The sequence below is a fragment of the Felis catus genome, chromosome A3 (genome assembly GCF_018350175.1).
Source record: "Felis catus isolate Fca126 chromosome A3, F.catus_Fca126_mat1.0, whole genome shotgun sequence".
Lineage (NCBI taxonomy): Eukaryota > Metazoa > Chordata > Mammalia > Carnivora > Felidae > Felis > Felis catus.
The window spans coordinates 114,255,001-114,278,357 of record NC_058370.1 but is presented as its reverse complement, the minus strand read 5'-3'; the positions used below and the strand labels follow the sequence as shown (position 1 = coordinate 114,278,357).

At 39.1% G+C, this 23,357-nt stretch overlaps 1 protein-coding gene across 3 annotated transcripts in view; it reads left to right on the top strand.

Annotated features, from left to right (window-relative positions):
• Positions 1–1,548: 1,548 nt before the first annotated feature.
• The window catches only part of SLC30A6 (solute carrier family 30 member 6), a 51,588-nt gene continuing 29,779 nt past the window's right edge, over positions 1,549–23,357 (top strand). Inside the window, exons 1-5 of one of the 3 annotated variants that reach the window (XM_045054712.1) lie at positions 1,549–1,656; positions 5,821–5,907; positions 10,953–11,037; positions 12,555–12,597; positions 13,590–13,655. In XM_045054712.1, coding sequence (XP_044910647.1) covers positions 1,654–1,656; positions 5,821–5,907; positions 10,953–11,037; positions 12,555–12,597; positions 13,590–13,655 — 284 coding nt within the window. In that variant the 5' untranslated portion in view covers positions 1,549–1,653. The remainder of the gene's footprint in view (positions 1,657–5,820; positions 5,908–10,952; positions 11,038–12,554; positions 12,598–13,589; positions 13,656–23,357) is intronic. The other 2 variants (XM_011281136.4, XM_011281137.4) reach the window with 2 other exon arrangements.

Genomic DNA, 23,357 nt, shown 5'->3' with positions numbered 1-23,357 from the left:
TGTTATACTCATCACTGAGGAATTATGTACGTTAAGGCACATGCCTATGATTGAATTTTTTAAGGCCAGTAATACAAAATTCTGGAAAAATTAAGATACAAGAGAAAGAAAAGTCAGAATACATCCTTACACAAAACAGTACAATATGTACTGTTTGATTCCAATTTTGTTTTTAAAAAGACTGTAAAGAAACTTCAAAAATCAATGATTTGCTCTGTGTAAATGAAGCAATAACGTCCTAACCTGTCTTCCTGCTTCTAATCTTGTCCAGGAGTAGTTAGCACAGAGAAACAGGTAAGGCTTAGAACTAAGTTGTATCCTACAGAATTCCAGCTTTGTTAGTAAGTGTGTGACCTTGGCACACAATTTTCCAAGCAGGGATTAAAATAGTATCTGTATCAAATGGCTGTTATGAGGATTAAATGAGCTAATACATGTTAAACGCTTAGAATGGTGCCTACCACATAAGTGCTTAGTAGATGTTTGCTCTTATCATCCACCTCCAGTCCAGTCTCCATATCACAGTGTAAAGGTCACTCCCTTGTTAAAACCCTCCACCAGCTTCCTGTTTAAGCAAAAACCAACAATCCCCTTACCCCTAAATTAGAAATTCCTGCTTCATCTGACCCATTTACCATTTAGATCTCTTCATTTCTTCCCCTCAAGCACAAAGCTCCAGACATACTGTCTTCTTTCAGTTCTTGAAACACTCCTGCTTGTTTTGACTTAGGCACACGGCTTCTTTATCCTGCCTTGAATAATCTTCGCAGAAAGACTTTTGTCTTTCAGAAGTCAAATTTTATTTCCTTTCTCTGACTACTATAAATGAGCTACTCAATCACACTTTGTAGCATGACTCTATTAATTTCCTTGTTTCAAGCCGGCTCAACCAGGGCTGAACCCATGACCTGGAGATCAAGACCTGAGATGAGATCAAGAGTCAGATACCCAACCAATTGTAGGACTCAGGCTCTACCCCACCTCACCTCATAACTCTATTTTTACATGACACTATCAATATATTAAACATTGTTTTCTCCCTACTTGTTTTGTGTCTTCTTACTAGTATATAATTTTCATAAGACTATTTCCTGATACTTATGTGCTGTATACTCAATCGTTATCAAACTATTTTATTTCCTGTATTCTATAATATTACTTCCGTAATAAAATTAATTGTATGTCAATTTAGTGTTTTAGGAAATAGAACACGATATTCTGTAATTAGTCTGAGTTCAAATTCAACTACTACAGAGACCCAGATGTACGCCTCTGGGCAAGCTTCTTGCTCTTCCGGCTTCCTCAAATGGGAATACTATTTATTTCACAAGGTATTGCAAAAAAATTAAATCACGTAACATAAAAATGTTCAGCACTAAGTGAAAATTTGCCAGCATTAGAAATAAATGCCAAAGTCTCCTTGACTGTAGCTCTCTACTCCACCTAAGCCTCGGTAGGGTCGCTCTAGCCTCTACCTTCACCTCTATAGAACTCAGGGGCAACCCAGGACGGGGCGGGAACAAGAGGTCCATGCACGCACTTCCGCCCCCGCGTCTCTCTCAGCCAATCGGCCTCTGATACCCCACCCCTTCCGCTCTAGGGAAAAACCAGCTCCCAGGTCGTCTTCCGGCAGGAGCTGTGCTGCTCCTTATCATGGTGAGTTGGCTGGGGGTGTGAGGGCTTCTGTTGTAGGTGATTCCTCTTATCTTTTCTCAACCTGAAGCGGCCTTGACATGCCTCAGCTGCCCAGAGGAGGGGGTCCTCGAAGTTGTCCTCCGGCGTCCGGGGAGAAGCGGCTTACGTCCGAAGCATTCCCCCTAGAGTTCTGATCCCCCTTCGCTCCCTCACCCCGTTCCTTAGACGCTCGGGATCCCAGCCCTGCTCAAGGCCGAGTTTCCAATTCTTAGCAAGTTTGACTTTCCCCTGCCGAGATTTACTTGCTATAGAAATAAGTCTCCACTGGCGTCAGCGACTACCCCAGCAAAAGATGTGAAAACAAGTCCCCAGCAACAGCGACCCTATTTAGTGAGGCTTATATCAGTGACAACACTATTGGCCTTAATATGAATAGGGTATTGAGACTGACGCCCCACTGTGCAACTTGGCTTTATGGAGTGCCTGATGCAGCTTTCAAAAGGCCAGTGACTGGAGTAAGTCCAGGTGTTGGTAAAACGTCTTTGGTGCACTTTTCCCCGGCGTTTGTAGATTCCAGTATACCTTATGGTTTGGGGGATGTGATGTTTAATCTAAAGGGGTTTTGTAAGAGAAATTAGTCTCGTTATGCCTTTAGAAATCAAGTGTATGGCTCTCCGAATTTTATCAAAAGATATATTGATTGTAACTTTAGCGTCAAAAGAGGTATGCACCATTTTATCTAAAAAAATTCATGGATTTCTTACTGATAGACTACGGAGGAGAAAAGGACCACGTTTCAGTGTGCCTAAGCCATTGTTACTCTAAGTCTTTTTCCTTGAGTGGGTATGGTCGGTAAAATGTTTTATTTGTACTTATTTTTTTTTCTGCAAATTTTCTGTAATCCCTCTGTCACACAGAAAGTGGGTAAAAGTTTACTTTTGGGGATCTAACCAAATAGCCTTAGAGCTCCTTTCTTCAAAATACTCACCACTGTGTAGCCAGAATTAAGTTTATAAAATTTGACCATGCTACTCCCTTGCTCACTTGATTAAAATCCTTCCATTCACCACGCCGCATAATCCTCAAGATAAAGTCCTGTTTGCCACGGCATACCAACCTGTTGTCAAGCTTCTTTATAGCCTCTTTTTGCATATACTTATATTCATTTTCCGGTCACAGTGAACAGCTTGCAGATCATGCTCTAAGGATTAGGCCTTTGCACCTAACTTGTGCATGCTCTTCTGCGGAAATCATTGATCTCTCACTACTCGTTATTATCAGTGTAATCCTTACATGTCCTTTAGTCTCTCATGAGCCTTTCTGCCCTGTCTCCAGATTCTGTTAGGCACCTCCTTCATGGTCCCATGATAACTTGGTGCTAATTACCAATAACATCTGGCCCTTAACAGACTGTTAAAATTGTGTATTCAGGTGTCTTTCTCACTTCCTAGACTGTAAGCTCTTTGAGAGCAGGACCTCTGTATTCACTCTGGTATTCCCCGAGCCTTGTAACAGTGCCTGGCCCAGAAGAGGTTTTTCAATATAAACCTGTTTTATAAAACACCAAATATCTATGGCACTAAATTTTTATGCTTGAAACATTAGTAATACAGGAAAATAGTAGCATTTAAGGTATTATATGCAAAGCACAGGGCTAGCTTAGAAAATGTAAAGGAAATAATAGCCCTTGTCATTAGTGAAGTTACCAAAAAATTAACTTCAGTGCAAGATGACAAGATGAAAGCTATCCTCTGGTTCATTACAAAGCAAGTGGCATAAAAAACAGTATCGTTTGGGGGTGCCTGGGTGGCTTGGTCGGTTGGGCGTCCGACTTCGGCTCAGGTCATGATCTCACAGTCCCTGAGTTCGAGCCCCGCGTCGGGCTCTGTGCTGATAGCTCAGAGCCTGGAGCCTGTTTCAGATTCTGTGTCTCCCTCTCTCTCTGCCCTTCCCCTGTTCATGCTCTGTCTCTCTCTGTCTTAAAAATAAATAAACGTTAAAAAATTAAAAAAAAAAAAAACAGTATCGTTTGGAATAATGTAGGAAGGCTTCATATAGAAAGTCACCCATGAAACGGTGCTTTGTGCATTACTCCATCACTCTGAATCTACTTTTCATTACTCTCATTTGAACGAGGAAACAGAGTTGGTCAAGTAACTTGCCAGGTATTAAGGGCTGTTAGAGCTTGGGTTAGACAAGTCTGGCCTTTTCATTCTAGAGTGTTAACCATCATGAGACAGGGGTACACCAGTTTAGTTTGAGTTGATTTCCTACCTGAAGCAAGAGGTAAAGCTGGAAAGAAACTGAGGCTAGGTCATTGAAAGCATTGAATTTCAGATTGTAAAATTAGGAGTTTATCTTGATAGCAGTGGACAATGTAATTTTGGAAAAAGTGACATGAATTTAGGATTTTCGTGGGTTCTTACCTCTTTTAGCTAATATCAGAATGGCATCAGAAATGGCCCTCTGCCTTTTAAAAACCTTATTGTCTCAACCTAAAACTTAAGTTAAAGTAACTTAAATAATTTAAAGTGGGATGAAGGTAGAAGATAACAGTATTAAGCAGAATTTATTTTTGGGACAAAATAACTGACATATAACTCATTAAGAATAGGGTATATTCATTAACATTAACATTCATTAGCATTTCAAATGAAAGTAGCATATTGTTCCTTTTCACCTGAAGTAGCTTAGCAAAGACTTAGAGTTACACACACACTGGTCTTCATTCGGATAGCAAAATCAGTAACACTTTGTTCTAATGCTTTATTTTTATATTTTAAAGTCTGTTTCACTTAAAAATTTTTTTATTACGGAAATTTTCAAACATAGGAAAGTAGAGTATAATGGGCCCCCGTGTAGCCATCACTTGGCCTCAACGATTATCAACATTCTGTTTTTTTATGCCAGATTTCTAGTGGCTCATCCTTATTTTTTGCCTCTTCTGAGTCTCAACCTAATGTAACTAATGACATGTCTGAGTTTTGAAGGATGGGATATATCTTTTTTTATATAACTACTGAGATGTTCCCAGATGCTAACTGTGGGAAAATCATACCTGTGCTTGAGTTGAATCTGAGTTTTCCTCACTTTAAATCTGTTAACATTTAGTTCCACTGCTTTCTGTGGAGTTTAAGTGTTTAAGTCAAAGCAGCCAGTGGTAATGAGGTAGAAATGTAGTATGGTTGTTAATGGTGATCATGGCCTTACCATCTAGGAAAGCATTTTGCTAAAATTAAAATCCAAATAAATATTTAAGTACATGGCACTTAGCAATCAAATTATTGTACATGACCCACTGAAAATTGTGAAAGACTTTTTTTTTTATCCCTAGAAACAATACTTTGCTTTTGGAATAATAATTAAAAATTATTTTTTCCACAGTTTGTCTTTCCTCCCAGAGTTGTCTTTGTTTTTATTTTTCATAGGGTATTATATTCCCAAGATAGTGATGAAATTATACATCCATAAATTTCTTCAAGTACGCGATAGTTTTGTGTTTTAACTTTAACAGAATAAAAAATCAAAGTAAGAAATATAGTAAGGATCCAACTTAATTTTTCCAAGAAACCATGTATTGAGTAGCTTTTATTTTCTCCTGCTGATGTTGGATACTGCTTTAATCATAAAACAGTTTCCCATATGTGCTTAAACTCTCCTTTATGCTAAGGTTTCCTATACTTGAGTGACAAATTCTAGTCTCCAGTTAACATTTCTTCTCTTGCTAACCCCATCATCATGCCTTTTCTCTACTGGACCCATACTGTGAACTAACAAGGACTACAGAGGCTAGCCAGGATGCTAGATACTTTGCCTAAGACAGAACCTCTTGATTAGGTAAATGTAATATTTTATTTCCAGCAGAGCTGTTTGGCAAATGGTTTGCTTTTCTGGTTCAAAATTACCTAATCCACTTAAAAATAAAAGAGTATAGTCTGGTACTAAAATATCTGGGTTTGAATTCCTTCTCAGTCAGTTGTTAGCAATGTCCCCTTGGACAATTTACTAAAAATGGTTTCCAGCTCATAGATTATTGTGAGAGTTAAATAGATACTTATAAAGTGGTTAGAATAATTGCCACATACTGAGTGTTCAGTAAATGTTGTTACTATTATATCGCATCACAGGATATGAAAAAGATTACATGCTTAAATGCTGATTTGTTTATTTTTGTTTATTTTAAAGGGGACAATTCATCTCTTTAGAAAACCACAGAGATCTTTTTTTGGCAAGTTACTACAGGAATTTAGACTTGTAGCAGCTGACCGAAGGGTAAGTTATTTATTAACTCTATTTTTTTTTTTTTAATTTATTTTTGGGACAGAGAGAGACAGAGCATGAACGGGGGAGGGGCAGAGAGAGAGGGAGACACAGAATCGGAAACAGGCTCCAGGCTCCGAGCCGTCAGCCCAGAGCCTGACGCGGGGCTCGAACTCACGGACCGTGAGATCGTGACCTGGCTGAAGTCGGACGCTTAACCGACTGCGCCACCCAGGCGCCCCTATTAACTCTATTTTTAATCATTGCACAGACAACATAATGACATTGAAAAAGATCATTTTTAAGTTACAAAGAAATTGCTCTTGATCCCACCACACTGGTTTTGTTTTTAAGTAAACTCTACACCCAATGTGGGATTTGAACTCAACAACCCTGAGATCAAGAGTCACATGCTCTACTGACTGAGTCAGCCAGGCGCCCCACCACACTGTTTTCATTTTTTTATGTTGGATAAGCAATTTTTTTTAAAAGTAATCTCTGTGCCCAGTGTGGGGCTCTAACGCACAACCCCAAGATCAAGAGTTGCGTGCTCTACCAACTGAGTGAGCCAGGCACCCCTGAATAAGCACATTTTTAATGTAAAAGTATAGTATTTTCATACACAGTTGTTTGCTTGGGAGGAAGCTAGGCTTCAGTTAAGGTTCTTATTCTAATTCTAATGAGTGTTAAAGATAAATTATTTTGTGATTGCCTTTTATTTATTTTTTTCAGCATCTCAACTTTATTTTTTACCTTTTTTTTTTTTTTTTTTTTTTTTTACAAATCTAATAGGTGTAGTTTGAAGCCAGTTTACTTATTTTTATTGTATGGAAAGAAAAATAATTTATGCTTTGATACTGTAAGTAAAAAGATAATTGGTTTGATCTCAGGGTTGTGAATTCAAGCCCCATATTGGTCACCAATATAGACCTAGTTTTGTTTTCATTGTTCTCATTATTGTGTAAATTATACTATAAGCTCCCTGAAGACAGTGACTGTAGCTTATTTTGTCCACTTTTTAATAAAAGTACAAAATAAGCAATAAATATGTGAAGAATTTCAAATACACCTAGCTTCACTGGAACATAAGTAAACCAGTGATATTGGCCATGTATTGTGATACTCGACTAGAGACTCTGTTCTTTGTTTGTTATCACTGTATCTTCTGTTTGCTAAAACCTTGGAATATAGGCAGAACTCAATAATTCTAATATTTGCAAATAGTATACTGCTGTGGTTGTTAAACTTAAAGAGCCAAAGGTAGGAAATTCATCTGCTACTTGTGTGTCTAGTCCATTTAGGAGGATCTTTTGAAAACAGATAAGTAGAACTTTATAATGTTCTATGGAAAGCAACCACATTACAGAAGTAAACAGGAAACTCCTGAACCATATACAGTACACCACAGAATTGGTAGTAGGAACAAAACTGATCTAGGAACACCTACATTGTGCAGATAACTCTATCATAACTTAAATCTTACAAGATGTACCCTAGCTTGTCTCTTTTTACTACTACTCCTATCTTAGTTCTTGGTAATTTCTTATAAGGAAGATCCTTACCTCTCAGTTCCTTACTTCCTTACCACAAATAATCTTGTCATACTTCCCTTCCAACTATCCACTTCTGTGATCATACTACAGACATTATCATTTATAATAGCTAAAACTGCCTGTTGTCTCATTTTCAAGCATTTCACTCATAGTTACCATCTGTCTTTCCAGTTCACTCCTTGTATTACCCCAATTCCAGTAATCCTTCAGTCTTACCAGGATCTCTAATCCATTGACTGCCATCCTTTCACTATTTTTTACTTCTCTTATCCTCATTTGCTTACTTACCCAGTTTAGATTCTTTGGTTCATCATTACCAATTTCATGCATATGTCTTAAACTCCTTTGTGCCCTCCTTCCATCTGTCTCTCATCCTCTGATACTTTCTGCAAATCCTTAACATCATTAAGTTTACTTTCCTCCTACTCTGTGGCTGCACCCAATTGAATGTAGCCTAAGAGAAACATGGTGACTGGTCTGATTTTAAATTCATGGTCAAGTATGCCATTAGAGCTGCCCATTCCATATTTTTTAGCTCATTCACTTTTCCATTTTTCTAGATGGTTATTTCAACCCATTTTCTTTCACTTCTGTCCTCAAACTTCCAAAACCTTATTCATCCTCACTCTGACCTATTGGTCTTGCTTCCTGTTTCACTAAAGGAAAAGAAGTAATCAGAAAATGCTTCCACATCCTGTCATCCACCAACACTATCTTTGCGCCTGTCTCTATAAACGAACTCTGTTCTTTGTAAGGCCAGTGCCTCTACTTGTTGCTTACCCAAAGACAACTTTCCTACGATTGTTCCTTCTGTCTCTTGCATCATTGTTCCTTCTTGCATCATTATTACATGCCATGTCTTCCACTGTCAGCTACTCCCTTATTTCTCTGCTTGCTTTTATAGAACAACTACTTAAAAGAATTGTCTTTACTCTGTTCACTTTCTCTTCTCCCTGGCTCTACTTCCCACCAATCCACTGTAACAGCTTTAACAAATAACCTCTGTGTTGCCAAAATCAATGTTCATTCTCATTTCCCATGTTACTTAACCTTCAATAGCATTTGACAAAAATTGGTCACTTCCTTAAAGCACTTTTTTCATTTGGACTGAAACATCACTCTTGGTTTTCCTTCTACTTACTTGGCTGTTGTTCATCACTTTCCTGTCATCTTTCTGATCTTTAAGTTTTAGAGCATCCCACCTCTTAGAGCTTTAGCCTCTGTTGCTTATGTTTGTTACATCTAGGTGACACTAACTTCATATGCTGATGACCCCATATATATATCTCAATCTCTAACTTCTCCCCTACTTCTAGATTCCTATGTATAATGGCCCTTTCAGCATTTCTACTTGGATATCTAACAGGCATCTCAAATTTAATATGGTCAAACCTGAACTTTGATTTTCTGTCCCTTACTCACTAAATGGCCACTCTTTTCTTGCGGTGCACAGGCCAGAAACCCTGGAGTTGTTCTTACCTCTCTTTCTCTTGTTCCTCATCCATTTTATAAGTAAATCTTGCTAGCTCCATCTTTAATATAGTACTCAGAATCTTTTAACACTTTCTTACCAACTTCAAAGCCACCGTTTCTCACATGGATTATTGCAGTCATGTTCCAAATGGTCTTCCCACTTCTCTCTTTGCCCTTATGCAGTACATTCAAAATAGAGAAGCTAGATGATCTTTTATGAAAGCTAAGTCACTTTCCATCTCATATGAAATAAACCCCAGGTCTTTTGCTAGCATACAAGATACTGCTCGATGGAGCCCCAGATTCCTTCTCACCTCTCTTGCCTAGCCATCCTAGGCCAGGTACTCTTCTATCTTAGGGCATTTGCACCGTGGTACCCATTTTCTTTCCCAGATATCTGCATGCTTAGCACCTTTGCCTCTGTAAAATCTCAGGTCACATGTTATCTCACCAAAGGGGTCTTTTCTGACTACCCTGTCTACTGTCTAGTAGAGCAACCTTTCCATGACACCCATTACTGAGTTCTTACACACTTTATTTTTCCTTTGTAGCACTTACCACCACCTGATGTTATATATTTGTTTGTTGTCTGTCATCCCAGCTAGATTATAAGGTACATATTTTGTTCATTGCTGTATCTCCAGTGCCTAGAAAAGTGTCTGTTACAAAATAGGTACTCAAATATTTGTTGATGAATAGCTTGATTCATCAGTAGAGCTTCAGAGGTCATTTTCAAATTACATGCTTTTATCCTCTTTTTCTGACTATTCTTCAATCCCTGTCCTGACTAGAGCTCATGTCCAGTCATTTCATTAATGTCCTCACTTTTAGAGTCCCTTGTCCCATTAACCTATCCTATCAGCTCTCAGTCTCTGACATCCCTACCTCACCTGCTTCTCTGGTTTTGCTCCTAGGGGTAGGGGAACCTGCAGAATGCTGTCTACCATAAATTCATGCTGGTAATTCTTTTCTCTCTTTTGACAATTCAGTAGTATTCTCACTATAATAGCTATTCTGCAAACTCTCCTCTTGATTTAAGTCCTACTTTACCATATCCCTTAATTTTCGAAAAACACGTTGTTCTTTTCTGGAGATTTATAAGGTATTAGCTCTGTGCGATTTCGCTGTCACTTCTTTCTGCCTCACAGTTTCTGTCCCTTCAGTCACCTTCTTATCCTTCTCACCTTTCTGAAAAGAGTTGTTCTTCATTCTAAACCTGCATTTTCCATCTGTGTTCTAAAGCCATCCTATCCCACACTTGACTTTTGCAATTATATCTGTTTAATCTTAATGCCTACATATAATTCCCTTTTCGCTAATTTCTTTCACTTCTACATTCACACAATTATAGATCTCCCTTCTTTGTACGGAGTAGAGTGGAACAAGAATTAAAAAAAAAAACAAAACACTTGATCTCTTGTTTTTAGAATTCCCTTTCTCCTTCTGATGAAATCTTCTGATGAAATCCTAGCTACTCTCAGGGTGTATCTCAGGTCTGTGAACTTCTAAACCATGGTAGTCTTTCCCTCTTTTGTAGTCCTATTTCATATGACTTATTTGGTGAATAAGTAAGTGCTGCCCTTTTTCAGGGGAGGGAAGGAAGAACTTTATTTTGATATAATTTCAAGTTTACAGAAAAGTCACAAGATTAGTGTGAGGAACTCCCTTAAGCCCTTTACTCAGGTTCGCCATTTGCTTTATATTTTGCCCCATTTGTTATCATTGTCTCTATGTACATATTTATAGAGACAAAATGGTGTTAAAGTAAATGCCTATTTTTCTCAACTGTTTGAGAGTTTTTATGGCAGAATTTTTTTTCTCTTGAAGAATTCCCCTTCTATTGTTTTAGATTTACATATATTATAATAATAAATCGGTTGATGATAATTTTGGTAGATATAGAAAGTGGGACACTGACTTTTTGAAGGAAGTTGGGTTTATTCCTTTGTGGAGTATGAATTGCGGCAACTTGAATAAACCCAGTGAAGTTTATTAGCACTATGCAAATAAGAGTGATTTTCTTTTTCACAGTCCTGGAAGATACTGCTCTTTGGTGTAATAAATTTAACATGTACTGGCTTCCTGCTTATGTGGTGCAGTTCTACGAACAGTATAGGTATGTCACCATTCTTATTTTTGTGCAATTAATTATTAGTTTCACATTTATTGTTCTGATCTTAAAAAAAAGGTATGTCTTTCTTTACATGGGGTATATTATTCTGAAATATAACTCAAAAGATTTAATTGTGAGAATCTATTTGAAAAGTATCTTGTAAATGGTACAGCATGGTTTAATTATTAGGTATTATCATTTTTTTTAATGTTTGTTTATTTTTGAGAGAGACAGAGCATGAGTGGGGAGGGGCAGAGAGAGAGAGGGAGACACAGAATCTGAAATAGACTCCAGTCTCTGAGCTATCAGCACAGAGCTCAACACAGCTCAAACTTGGGAATGGCGAGCGAGATCATGACCTAGGCTGAATCGCGCATTTAAGTGAGTGAACCAGCCAGGTGCCCCTAGGCGTTCTCATTTTAAATCACCTATTTTTTTTTAAGTTTTAAATCCTTTAAAAAATTTTTTTGTTGTTGTTTATTTATTTTTGAGAGAAACAGAATATGGCTGAGGGAGGGGCAGAGAGAGAGGGAGACAGGCTCCAGGCTCCGAGCTGTCAGCACAGAGCCCAAAGTGGGGCTCGAACTAATGAACCCTGAAATCATGACTTGAGCCAAAATCAGATGCTTAACTAACTAAGCCACCCAGGTACCCCTGTAAGTTTTAAATCTATTTGAAAAACTTAGATTCCTATTTAACGTGATAGACTATCCCTTCAGTTTATACGGTTTCTCTGTAAGATTTTGACATTTATGTTTATTGGACTTTCCTTGTAAAGGGAAATCTGTAATATTTTGTTTCTTGACCTCGTATATTTTTTTAAATTTTTTTTTTAATGTTTATTTCTGAGACAGGGACAGAGCATGAGTGGGGGAGGGGCAGAGAGAGAGGAAGACACAGAATCAGAAGCAGGCTCCAGGCTCTGAGCTATCAGCACAGACCCCAACGTGGGGGTCGAACCCCCAAACCACGAGATCATGACCCGAGCCGAAGTCGGACACTCAACCGACTGAGCCACCCAGGCGCCCCTTGACCTCGTATATTTTTATGTATCCTTATTTTCATCCTGCTATTTAAAGAATATATTTAAAATAGTATTCAGATGACAGAAAACGGCAAAAAACCAAAAACGATTACAGCACTTTTGGGTATAAGCTGCTTCATTTTTCCTGATGGAGAAATCAGGTTCTGAAAGTAAACTATTAAATTTACCTTCTTTGTTTTTTGTTTTTTAAACTTTTTTTCTTCTTTAAATTAAGTAGTCCCATGCCCAGCATGAGACTTGAACTCATGACCCTGAGATCAAGAGTCACATCCTCTAGCCATTCAGGCGCCTCTGTACTTATCAACTTTAGCTACATATATATTAGTCTAAGTAATTGCCAACATATGAGGTTAATTCGTGACTCCATTTTTTTTTTTTTTTTTGTAATGGATACTTCTGGTGTGAACAATCCTGATGATGAGCTATATTTCCTAACAGCAACATTTTAATCATTTGTTTTGTTGTTGTTTTGCAGCTTTAACTGCCTATACTTACTTGACCATATTTGACCTTTTTAGGTAAGTTTTAGAAGATCTCTTCAGTGTTTTGAAACTAATAAGGAATTTTTGCACTGAACTTATGAAGCTTTCTCTGCTTAAAGCAATGTGTGTAACAAGTAGAATTCTCAACAATATATATACAAACAATAACAATTAGGAGATATATTGGAAGAAATTATCTCATTTATAGAGGAACAGAAAAGGTAATACTAAGGCATTAGACCAGGTGCTTGAGGTGCCTACCTGTAGTTGAGTCAGCTGTGGCCAGGGAGCAGGGTCAAGTAAGAACATACCAGTTTCTTCTGTAACCATGTAGATGGGCATTAATAACTAAAGTGAGCAATTGTGAGCTAGGGAGACACCTTTTTGGCTCCCTGCTTTGTAAGACCTTTCATATTACTGTGTAAGGGTTGTAAAATACTTGATGTTTTCAAGAGCGATGCCTTAGGAGTATTACAATGTCTTTTCATTAGTCATCTAACTAAATCTACTTGACTGGTCTAAAACAGATAGTTACCACCTGAATTTCACACTGTAGTAATCTCCACTGTACTTGGAAAATGAACATCCAGAACATTCATAATGTTGTTAAGATGTTATTAATATTTAGGTTAACTTTTAACAAAGATTAAAGTTAATCAGAGTCAAGATTTATTGTCTGTGGCTAAAATAAAATATATTATTTATTTTTTATTATTACCTTATTATTACTGTCTCATTTTTGCATGCTCAGTTATGGAAGCCATTTAGCATGGATAACTTACTGAGTAGAGAAAGAATGGATTTAGGTTCTATTTATTGACTTGATGTATCCTAATTTTTTTCAGTTTCTTCACATGTTAAAGCTGAGGTATTAGGATTTTGTGATTAGATTTGGGATTATTTGAATAATTTATTTAGTCTTCAAACACTGATAACTTTCACCAAACTTAGGAATTCTGGAAACTTAATTTATTTCTGTGTGTTCTCGCTCTAGTTCTAAAGCAAAATTTATTTTCCTTTTTACTTAGTTTAATAACATGTTTGATAAGTTACTGGGTAATGATGAGGAAACCTAGCCCTGTCTATTCATTTGGGTAAGTTCACGTCCTTTTATTTTCTGGTAACTTATTGCTATTAAAATGGTAGGTGTATCAGGAAGTAAAGAGCTAGTTAGAATATTTGTAGAGAATAAATGCTGCCTGCTTAGTGGAATGGGGATCCCAAATAGTGAAATAGATTTAAAAAAGTATCTTCCAAGAGGATTTTAGATAAGAAACATGAATATTTACATTTAAATAGTATTAAAATAAAATGTTCACATTAAGTTTTTTTTTTCTATTTTATAAAACAAATATTAACATGAAATGTTCACATTAAGTTCTTGAGTATTTTGGTAATTTCTTAAATTTTAGTTAAAGGGAGTACAAAGGATCTTCCTATGTATGTGTTAGAAAAATGTGATATACTTTAACATTAATGCAGTGATAGAGATATTTTTATCTTAAAATTGGATTTGTGATAGCTATGGGCTAATAGAATTTGAGATTCTGTTTCTGTAGTTTCAGAAATTACTCAAAGTTGAAAGTTGGAAGATAATCTTTTGAATTAGAAGTTTTTGTTAATATATTAGAAAAAATGAGTTTCTTTCAGATTTTAGGAAACAATGTGAAATTCAGTTTAGGGGGGATAGAATTAAGATGGTGGAGTGGTATGGGGACCCTGCGCTTGTCTTATCCCTGAAACCCAGCTAGTTCAGCATCAAGCCATCTTGAACACCTAGGAAATTGATCTGAGGATTAACACAATAGTCTGCATAATTTGAGCTACAGAAGTTGGCAGGTACGCAGTGTGGAGAGGTGAATTGGAGAAGAAAAAGGCTGCAGAGAGTACGGAGTCATTTTTGGGGAGAGAGGACAAAGAGAGAGGGAGAGAGTGCAGCACATCAGGATCACACAAGAAAAGCACTCCCCTTCCCTCAAAAGTAGATGGAGGAAGAGAGAGTGAGAGAAAGAGAGAAAGAGAAAAGACACTCTCAGGGGACTGGGCAAGAAGTCTGTTCCCCGAGACCATGGGCAGGGAGAAAAGAGAGGGTTTCAGTGTCCCCAGGATTCTATAAGCAGTGGAGCAGACTCTAAAGTTTCAGAGCTCACTGCCTGGCGCTGCTCCAGTGAGGAAGTAGGGATTTATTCCTGGGCTGCAGGGATTCAATATCCACACATCAATTGTGGTTCAGTATCCACACATCAATCAACATGATACATCACATTAATAAAAGAAAGGATAAGAACCACATGATCCTTTCAATAGATGCAGAAAAGCATTTGACAAAGTACAGCGTCCTTTCTTGATGAAAACCCTCAAGAAAGTAGGGATGGAAAGAACATACCTCAACATCATAAAGGCCATATACAAAAGACCCACAATTAATATCATCCTCAATGGGGAGAAACTGAGAGCTTTCCCCGTAAGATCAGGAACATGTTGTTCAGCATAGTACTGGAAGTCCTAGCCTCAGCAGTCAGACAACAGAAAGAAACAAAAGGCATCCAAATCAGAGGGGAAGAAGTCAGACTTTCACTCTTCACAGACGACATGATACTCTACCTGGAAAACCCAAAAGACTCCACAAAAAAATACTAGAACTGGTACATAAATTCAGCAAAGTCACAGGATATAAAATCAATATACAAAAATCGGTTGCATTTCTATACACCAATAATGAAGCAGCAGAAAGAGAAATCAAAGAATCAATCCCATTTACAATTGCACCAAAAAACCATAAAATACTTAGGAATAAACCTAACCTAATAAAAGATCTGTATGCTGAAAACTAGAAAGCTTATGAAAGAAATTGAAGAAGACACAAAAAAATGTAAAAAGATTTCATGCTGCTGGATAGGAAGAACAAATATTGTTAAAATGTCGATACTACCCAAAGTAATCTACATATTCAGTGCAATCCCTGTCAAAGTAACACCAGCATTCTTCACAGAGCTAGAACAAATAATCCTAAAATTTGTATGGAACCGGAAAAGACTCCAAATAGCCAAAGCAATCTTGAAAAAGAAAACCAAAGCAGGAGGCATCACAATCCCAGACTTCAAGCTATACTACAAAGCTGTAATCATCAAGACAGTATGGTACTGGCACAAGAACAGACACTCAGATCAATGGAATAGAATAGAGAACCCAGAAATGGACCCACAGACGTATGGCCAACTAATCTTTGACAAAGCAGGAAAGAATATCCAATGGGAAAAAGTCTCTTCATTTTTTTTTAAATATATGAAATTTATTGTCAAATTAGTTTCCATACAACACCCAGTGTTCATCCCAAAAGATGCCCTCTTCAATACCCATCACCCACCCTCCCCTCCCTCCCACCCCCCATCAGCCCTCAGTTCTCATTTTTTAAGAGCCTCTTATGCTTTGGCTCTCTCCCACTCTAACCTCTCTTTTTTTTTTTCCTTCCCCTCCCCCATGGGTTCCTGTTAAGTTTCTTAGGATCCACCTAAGAATGAAACCATATGGTATCTGTCTTTCTCTGTATGGCTTATTTCACTTAGCATCACACTCTCCAGTTCCGTCCATGTTGCTACAAAGGGCCATATTTCATTCTTTCTCATTGCAACATAGTACTCCATTGTGTATATAAACCACAATTTCTTTATCCATTCTTCTGTTGATGGACATTTAGGCTCTTTTCATAATTGGGCTATTGTTGAGAGTGCTGCTATAAACATTGGGGTACAAGTGCCCCTATGCATCAGTACTCCTGTATCCCTTGGGTAAATTCCTAGCAGTGCTACTGCTGGGTCATAGGGTAGGTCTATTTTTAACTTTTTGAGGAACCTCCACACTGTTTTCCAGAGTGGCTGCACCAGTTTGTATTCCCACCAACAGTGCAAGAGGGTTCCTGTTTCTCCACATCCTCCCCAGTATCCATAGTCTCCTGATTTGTTCATTTTGGCCACTCTGACTGGCATGAGGTGATACCTGAGTGTGGTTTTGATTTGTATTTCCCTGATGAGGAGCGACATTGAGCATCTTTTCATGTGCCTGTTGGCCATCCGGATGTCTTCTTTAGAGAAGTGTCTATTATTCATGTTTTCTGCCCATTTCTTCACTGGATTATTTGTTTTTCGGGTGTGGAGTTTGGTGAGCTCTTTATAGATTTTGGATACTAGCCCTTTGTCCGATATGTCATTTGCAAATATCTTTTCCCATTCCGTTGGTTGCCTTTTAGTTTTGTTGATTGTTTCCTTTGCAGTGCAGAAGGTTTTTATCTTGATGAGGTCCCAATAGTTCATTTTTGCTTTTAATCCCCCTGCCTTTGGGGATGTATCAAGTAAGAAATTGCTGCAGCTGAGATCAGAGAGGTCTTTTCCTGTTTTCTCCTCTAGTGTTTTGATGGTTTCCTGTCTCACATTCAGGTCCTTTATCCATGTTGAGTTTATTTTTATGAATGGCGTGAGAAAGTGGTCTAGTTTCAACCTTCTGCATGTTGCTATCCAGTTCTCCCAGCACCATTTGTTAAAGAGACTAAGACAGTCTCTTCAGCAAATGGTGTTAGGAATGCAGGACAGCAACATGCAGAAGAATGAACCTGGACCAATTTCTTATACCATACATAAAAATAAACTCAAAATGGATGAAAGACCTAAATGTAAGACGGGAAACCATCAAACTCATAGAGGAGAAAACAGGCAAAAGCCTCTGACCTCGGCCGCAGCAACTTCTTACTAGACATGTTTCCAGAGACAAGGGAAAACAACAGCAAAAGTGAACTATTGGGACCTCATCAAGATAGAAAGCTTCTGCACAGCGAAGGAAACAATCAACAACACTAAAAGACAACCAACGGAATGGGAGAATATATTTGCAAATGACATATTGGACATATCCAAAATCTATTAAAAAGTTAACAAATTCGGGGCGCCTGGGTGGCGCAGTCGGTTAAGCGTCCGACTTCAGCCAGGTCACGATCTCGCGGTCCGTGAGTTCGAGCCCCGCGTCAGGCTCTGGGCTGATGGCTCAGAGCTTGGAGCCTGTTTCCGATTCTGTGTCTCCCTCTCTCTCTGCCCCTCCCCCGTTCATGCTCTGTCTCTCTCTGTCCCAAAAATAAATAAACGTTGAAAAAAAAATTAAAAAAAAAAAGTTAACAAATGCAACATTCAAAAAACAAATAATCCAGTGAAGAAATAGGCAGAAGACGTGAATAGACACTTTTTCAAAGAAGAGATCCAGGGGCACCTGTGCTGACCTCTCAGAACCTGGAGCCTGCTTCAGATTCTGTGTTTGCCTCTCTCTCTCTGTTCCTCCCCTACTTAAGCTATGTCTCTCTCTCAAAAATAAATAAACATTAAAAAAAAAAGACATCCGGAGGGGAAACAGACACATGAAAAGATGCTCAACATCACTCATCATCAGGGAAATACAAATCAAAACCATGAGATACCACCTCATTACCTGTGAAATAACTAAAATTAACAATTTGGGAAACAACAGATGTTGGCGAGGACACAGAAAAAGGGGAAACTTTTGCATGTTGGTGGGAATGCAAACTGGCGCAACCACTCTGGAAAACGATTGAGGTTCCTCAAAAAAATTAAAAATAGAACTACCTTACAACCCAGCATTTGCACTACTAGCTATTTATCCAAAGGCTACAAAAATACTGATTCAAAGAGACACATGCATCCCAGTGTTTATAGCAGCACCATCAACAATAGCCAAATTACGGAAAGAGCCCAAATGTCTGTTGACTGATGAATGAATAAAGAAGAATAGGCGAGGGAGGAGGGAAGATAGCGGCGTAGGAGGACGCTGGGCTCACCGCGCGTCCTGCTGATCACTTAGATTCCACCTACACCTGCCTAAATAACGCAGAAAACCGCCAGAGGATTAGCAGAATGGAGTCTCCGGAGCCAAGCGCAGATGAGAGGCCCACGGAAGAGGGTAGGAAGGGCGGCAAGGCGGTGCACGCTCCACGGACTGGCGGGAGGGAGCCGGGGCAGAGGGGCAGCCCGCCGGCCAAGCAGAGCCCCCGAGTCTGGCTTGCAAAAGCGGAGGGGCCGGGCGGACTGTGTTCCGACAGCAAGCGCGACTTAGCGTCTGGGAGGACATAAGTTAGCAGCTCTGCTCAGAAAGCGGGAAGGCTGGAGGACAAAGGGAGGGAGAGCTGCTGAGCCCCCGGACGACAGAGCTCAGTTTGGCGGGGAACAAAGGCGCTCGCCAGCGCCATCTCCCACCCCCATCCCCCAGCCAAAATCCCAAAGGGAACCAGTTCCTGCCAGGGAACTTGCTCGATCTGCGCAAACACCCAACTCTGTGCTTCTGCGGAGCCAATCCTCCGGCAGCGGATCTGACTCCCTCCTGCTGCCACAGGGCCCCTCCTGAAGTGGATCACCTAAGGAGAAGCGAGCTAAGCCTGCCCCTCCTGCCCCCGTGCACCTTGCCTACCCACCCCAGCTAATACGCCAGATCCCCAGCATCACAAGCCTGGCAGTGTGCAAGTAGCCCAGACGGGCCACGCCACCCCACAGTGAATCCCGCCCCTAGGAGAGGAGAAGAGAAGGCACACACCAGTCTGACTGTGGCCCCAGTGGTGGGCTGGGGGCAGACATCAGGTCGGACTACGGCCCCGCCCACCAACTCCAGTTATACACCACAGCACAGGGGAAGTGCCCTGCAGGTCCTCACCACGCCAGGGACTATCCAAAATAACCAAGCGGAAGAATTCCCCTCAGAAGAATCTCCAGGAAATAACAACAGCTAATGAGCTGATCAAAAAGGATTTAAATAATATAACAGAAAGTGAATTTAGAATAATAGTCATAAAATTAATTGCTGGGCTTGAAAACAGTATACAGGACAGCAGAGAATCTCTTGCTACAGAGATCAAGGGACAAAGGAGCAGTCACGAGGAGCTGAAAAATGCTTTAAACGAAATGCATAACAAAATGGAAACCACCACGGCTCGGATTGAAGAGGCAGAGGAGAGAATAGGTGAACTAGAAGATAAAGTTATGGAAAAAGAGGAAGCTGAGAAAAAGAGAGATAAAAAAAATCCAGGAGTATGAGGGGAAAATTAGAGAACAAAGTGATACACTAAAAAGAAATAATATACGCATAATTGGTATCCCAGAGGAGGAAGAGAGAGGGAAAGGTGCTGAAGGGGTACTTGAAGAAATAATAGCTGAGAACTTCCCTGAACTGGGGAAGGAAAAAGGCATTGAAATCCAAGAGGCACAGAGAACTCCCTTCAGACGTAACTTGAATCGATCTTCTGCATGACATATCATAGTGAAACTGGCAAAATACAAGGATAAAGAGAAAATTCTGAAAGCAGCAAGGGGTAAACGTGCCCTCACATATAAAGGGAGACCTATAAGACTCGTGACTGATCTCTCTTTTGAAACTTGGCAGGCCAGAAAGGATTGGCACGAGATTTTCAGGGTGCTAGACAGAAAAAATATGCAGCCGAGAATCCTTTACCCAGCAAGTCTGTCATTTAGAATAGAAGGAGAGATAAAGGTCTTCCCAAACAAACAAAAACTGAAGGAATTTGTCACCACTAAACCAGCCCTACAAGAGATCCTAAGGGGGACCCTGTGAGACAAAGTACCAGAGGCATCACTACAAGCATAAAACATACAGCCATCACAATGACTCTAAACCCGTATCTTTCTATAATAACACTGAATGTAAATGGATTAAATGTGCCAACCAAAAGACATAGGGTATCAGAATGGATAAAAAAACAAGACCCATCTATTTGCTGTCTACAAGAGACTCATTTTAGACCTGAGGACACCTTTAGATTGAGAGTGAGGGGATAGAGAACTATTTATCATGCTACTGGAAGCCAAAGAAAGCTGGAGTAGCCATACTTATTTCAGACAAACTAGACTTTAAATTAAAGACTGTAACAAGAGATGAAGAAGGACATTCTATAATAGTTACAGGGTCTATCCATCAGGAAGAGCTAACAATTATAAATGTCTATGCACCAAATACCGGAGCCCCCAAATATATAAAACAATTACTCATAAACATAAGCAACCTTATTGAGAAGAATGTGGTAATTGCAGGGGACTTTAACACCCCACTTACAGAAATGGATAGATCATCTAGACACACGGTCAATAAAGAAACAAGGGCCCTGAATGAGACATTGGATCAGATGGACTTGACAGATATATTTAGAACTCTGCATCCCAAAGCAACAGAATATACTTTCTTCTCGAGTGCACATGGAACATTCTCCAAGATAGATCATATACTGGGTCACAAAACAGCCCTTCATAAGATTACAAGAATTGAAATTATACCATGCATACTTTCAGACCACAATGCCATGAAGCTTGAAATCAACCACAGAAAAAAGTCTGGAAAACCTCCAAAAGCATGGAGGTTAAAGAACACCCTACTAACGAATGAGTGGGTCAACCAGGCAATTAGAGAAGAAATTAAAAAATATATGGAAACAAACGAAAATGAAAATACAACAATCCAAATGCTTTGGGACACAGCAAAGGCAGTCCTGAGAGGAATATACATTGCAATCCAGGCCTATCTCAAGAAACAAGAAAAATCCCAAATACAAAATCTAACAGCACACCTGAAGGAACTAGAAGCAGAACAGCAAAGGCAGCCTAAACCCAGCAGAAGAAGAGAAATAATAAAGATCAGAGCAGAAATAAACAATATAGAATCTAAAAAAACTGTAGAACAGATCAACGAAACCAAGAGTTGGTTTTTTGAAAAAATAAACAAAATTGACAAACCTCTAGCCAGGCTTCTCAAAAAGAAAAGGGAGATGACCCAAATAGATAAAATCATGAATGAAAATGCAATTATTATAACCAACCCCTCAGAGATACAAACAATTATCAGGGAATACTATGAAAAATTATATGCCAACAAATTGGACAACCTGGAAGAAATGGACAAATTCCTGAACACCCACACTCTTCCAAAACTCAATCAGGAGGACATAGAAAGCTTGAACAGACCCATAACCAGCGAAGAAATTGAATCGGTTATCAAAAATCTCCCAACAAATAAGAGTCCAGGACCAGATGGCTTCCCAGGGGAGTTCTACCAGACGTTTAAAGCAGAGATAATACCTATCCTTCTCAAGCTATTCCAAGAAATAGAAAGGGAAGGAAAACTTCCAGACTCATTCTATGAAGCCAGTATTACTTTGATTCCTAAACCAGACAGAGACCCAGTAAAAAAAGAGAACTACAGGCCAATATCCCTGATGAATATGGATGCAAAAATTCTCAATAAGATACTAGCAAATCGAATTCAACGGTATATAAAAAGAATTATTCACCATGATCAAGTGGGATTCATTCCTGGGATGCAGGGCTGGTTCAACATTCGCAAATCCATCAACGTGACACATCACATTAACAAAAAAAAAGAGAAGAACCATATGATCCTGTCAATCGATGCAGAAAAGGCCTTTGACAAAATCCAGCACCCTTTCTTAATAAAAACCCTTGAGAAAGTCGGGATAGAAGGAACATACTTAAAGATCATAAAAGCCATTTATGAAAAGCCCACAGCTAACATCATCCTCAACGGGGAAAAACTGAGAGCTTTCTCCCTGAGATCAGGAACACGACAGGGATGCCCACTCTCACCGCTGCTGTTTAACATAGTGCTGGAAGTTCTAGCATCAGCAATCAGACAACAAAAGGAAATCAAAGGCATCAAAATTGGCAAAGATGAAGTCAAGCTTTCGCTTTTTGCAGATGACATGATATTATACATGGAAAATCCGATAGACTCCACCAAAAGTCTGCTAGAACTGATACATGAATTCAGCAAAGTTGCAGGATACAAAATCAATGTACAGAAATCAGTTGCATTCTTATACACTAACAATGAAGCAACAGAAAGACAAATAAAGAAACTGATCCCATTCACAATTGCACCAAGAAGCATAAAATACCTAGGAATAAATCTAACCAAAGATGTAAAGGATCTGTATGCTGAAAACTATATAGAAAGCTTATGAAGGTAATTGAAGAAGATTTAAAGAAATGGAAAGACATTCCCTGCTCATGGATTGGAAAAATAAATATTGTCAAAATGTCAATACTACCCAAAGCTATCTACACATTCAATGCAATCCCAATCAAAATTGCACCAGCATTCTTCTCGAAACTAGAACAAGCAATCCTAAAATTCATATGGAACCACAAAAGGCCCCGAATAGCCAAAGGAATTTTGAAGAAGAAGACCAAAGCAGGAGGCATCACAATCCCAGACTTTAGCCTCTACTACAAAGCTGTCATCATCAAGACAGCATGGTATTGGCACAAAAACAGACACATAGACCAATGGAATAGAATAGAAACCCCAGAACTAGACCCACAAACAGATGGCCAACTAATCTTTGACAAAGCAGGAAAGAACATCCAATGGAAAAAAGACAGCCTCTTTAACAAATGGTGCTGGGAGAACTGGGCAGCAACATGCAGAAGGTTGAAACTAGACCACTTTCTCACACCATTCACAAAAATAAACTCAAAATGGATAAAGGACCTGAATGTGAGACAGGAAACCATGAAAACCTTAGAGGAGAAAGCAGGAAAAGCCCTCTCTGACCTCAGCCGTAGCAATCTCTTACTCGACACATCCCCAAAGGCAAGGGAATTAAAAGCAAAAGTGAATTACTGGGACCTTATGAAGATAAAAAGCTTCTGCACAGCAAAGGAAACAACCAACAAAACTAAAAGGCAACCAACGGAATGGGAAAAGATATTTGCTAATGACAT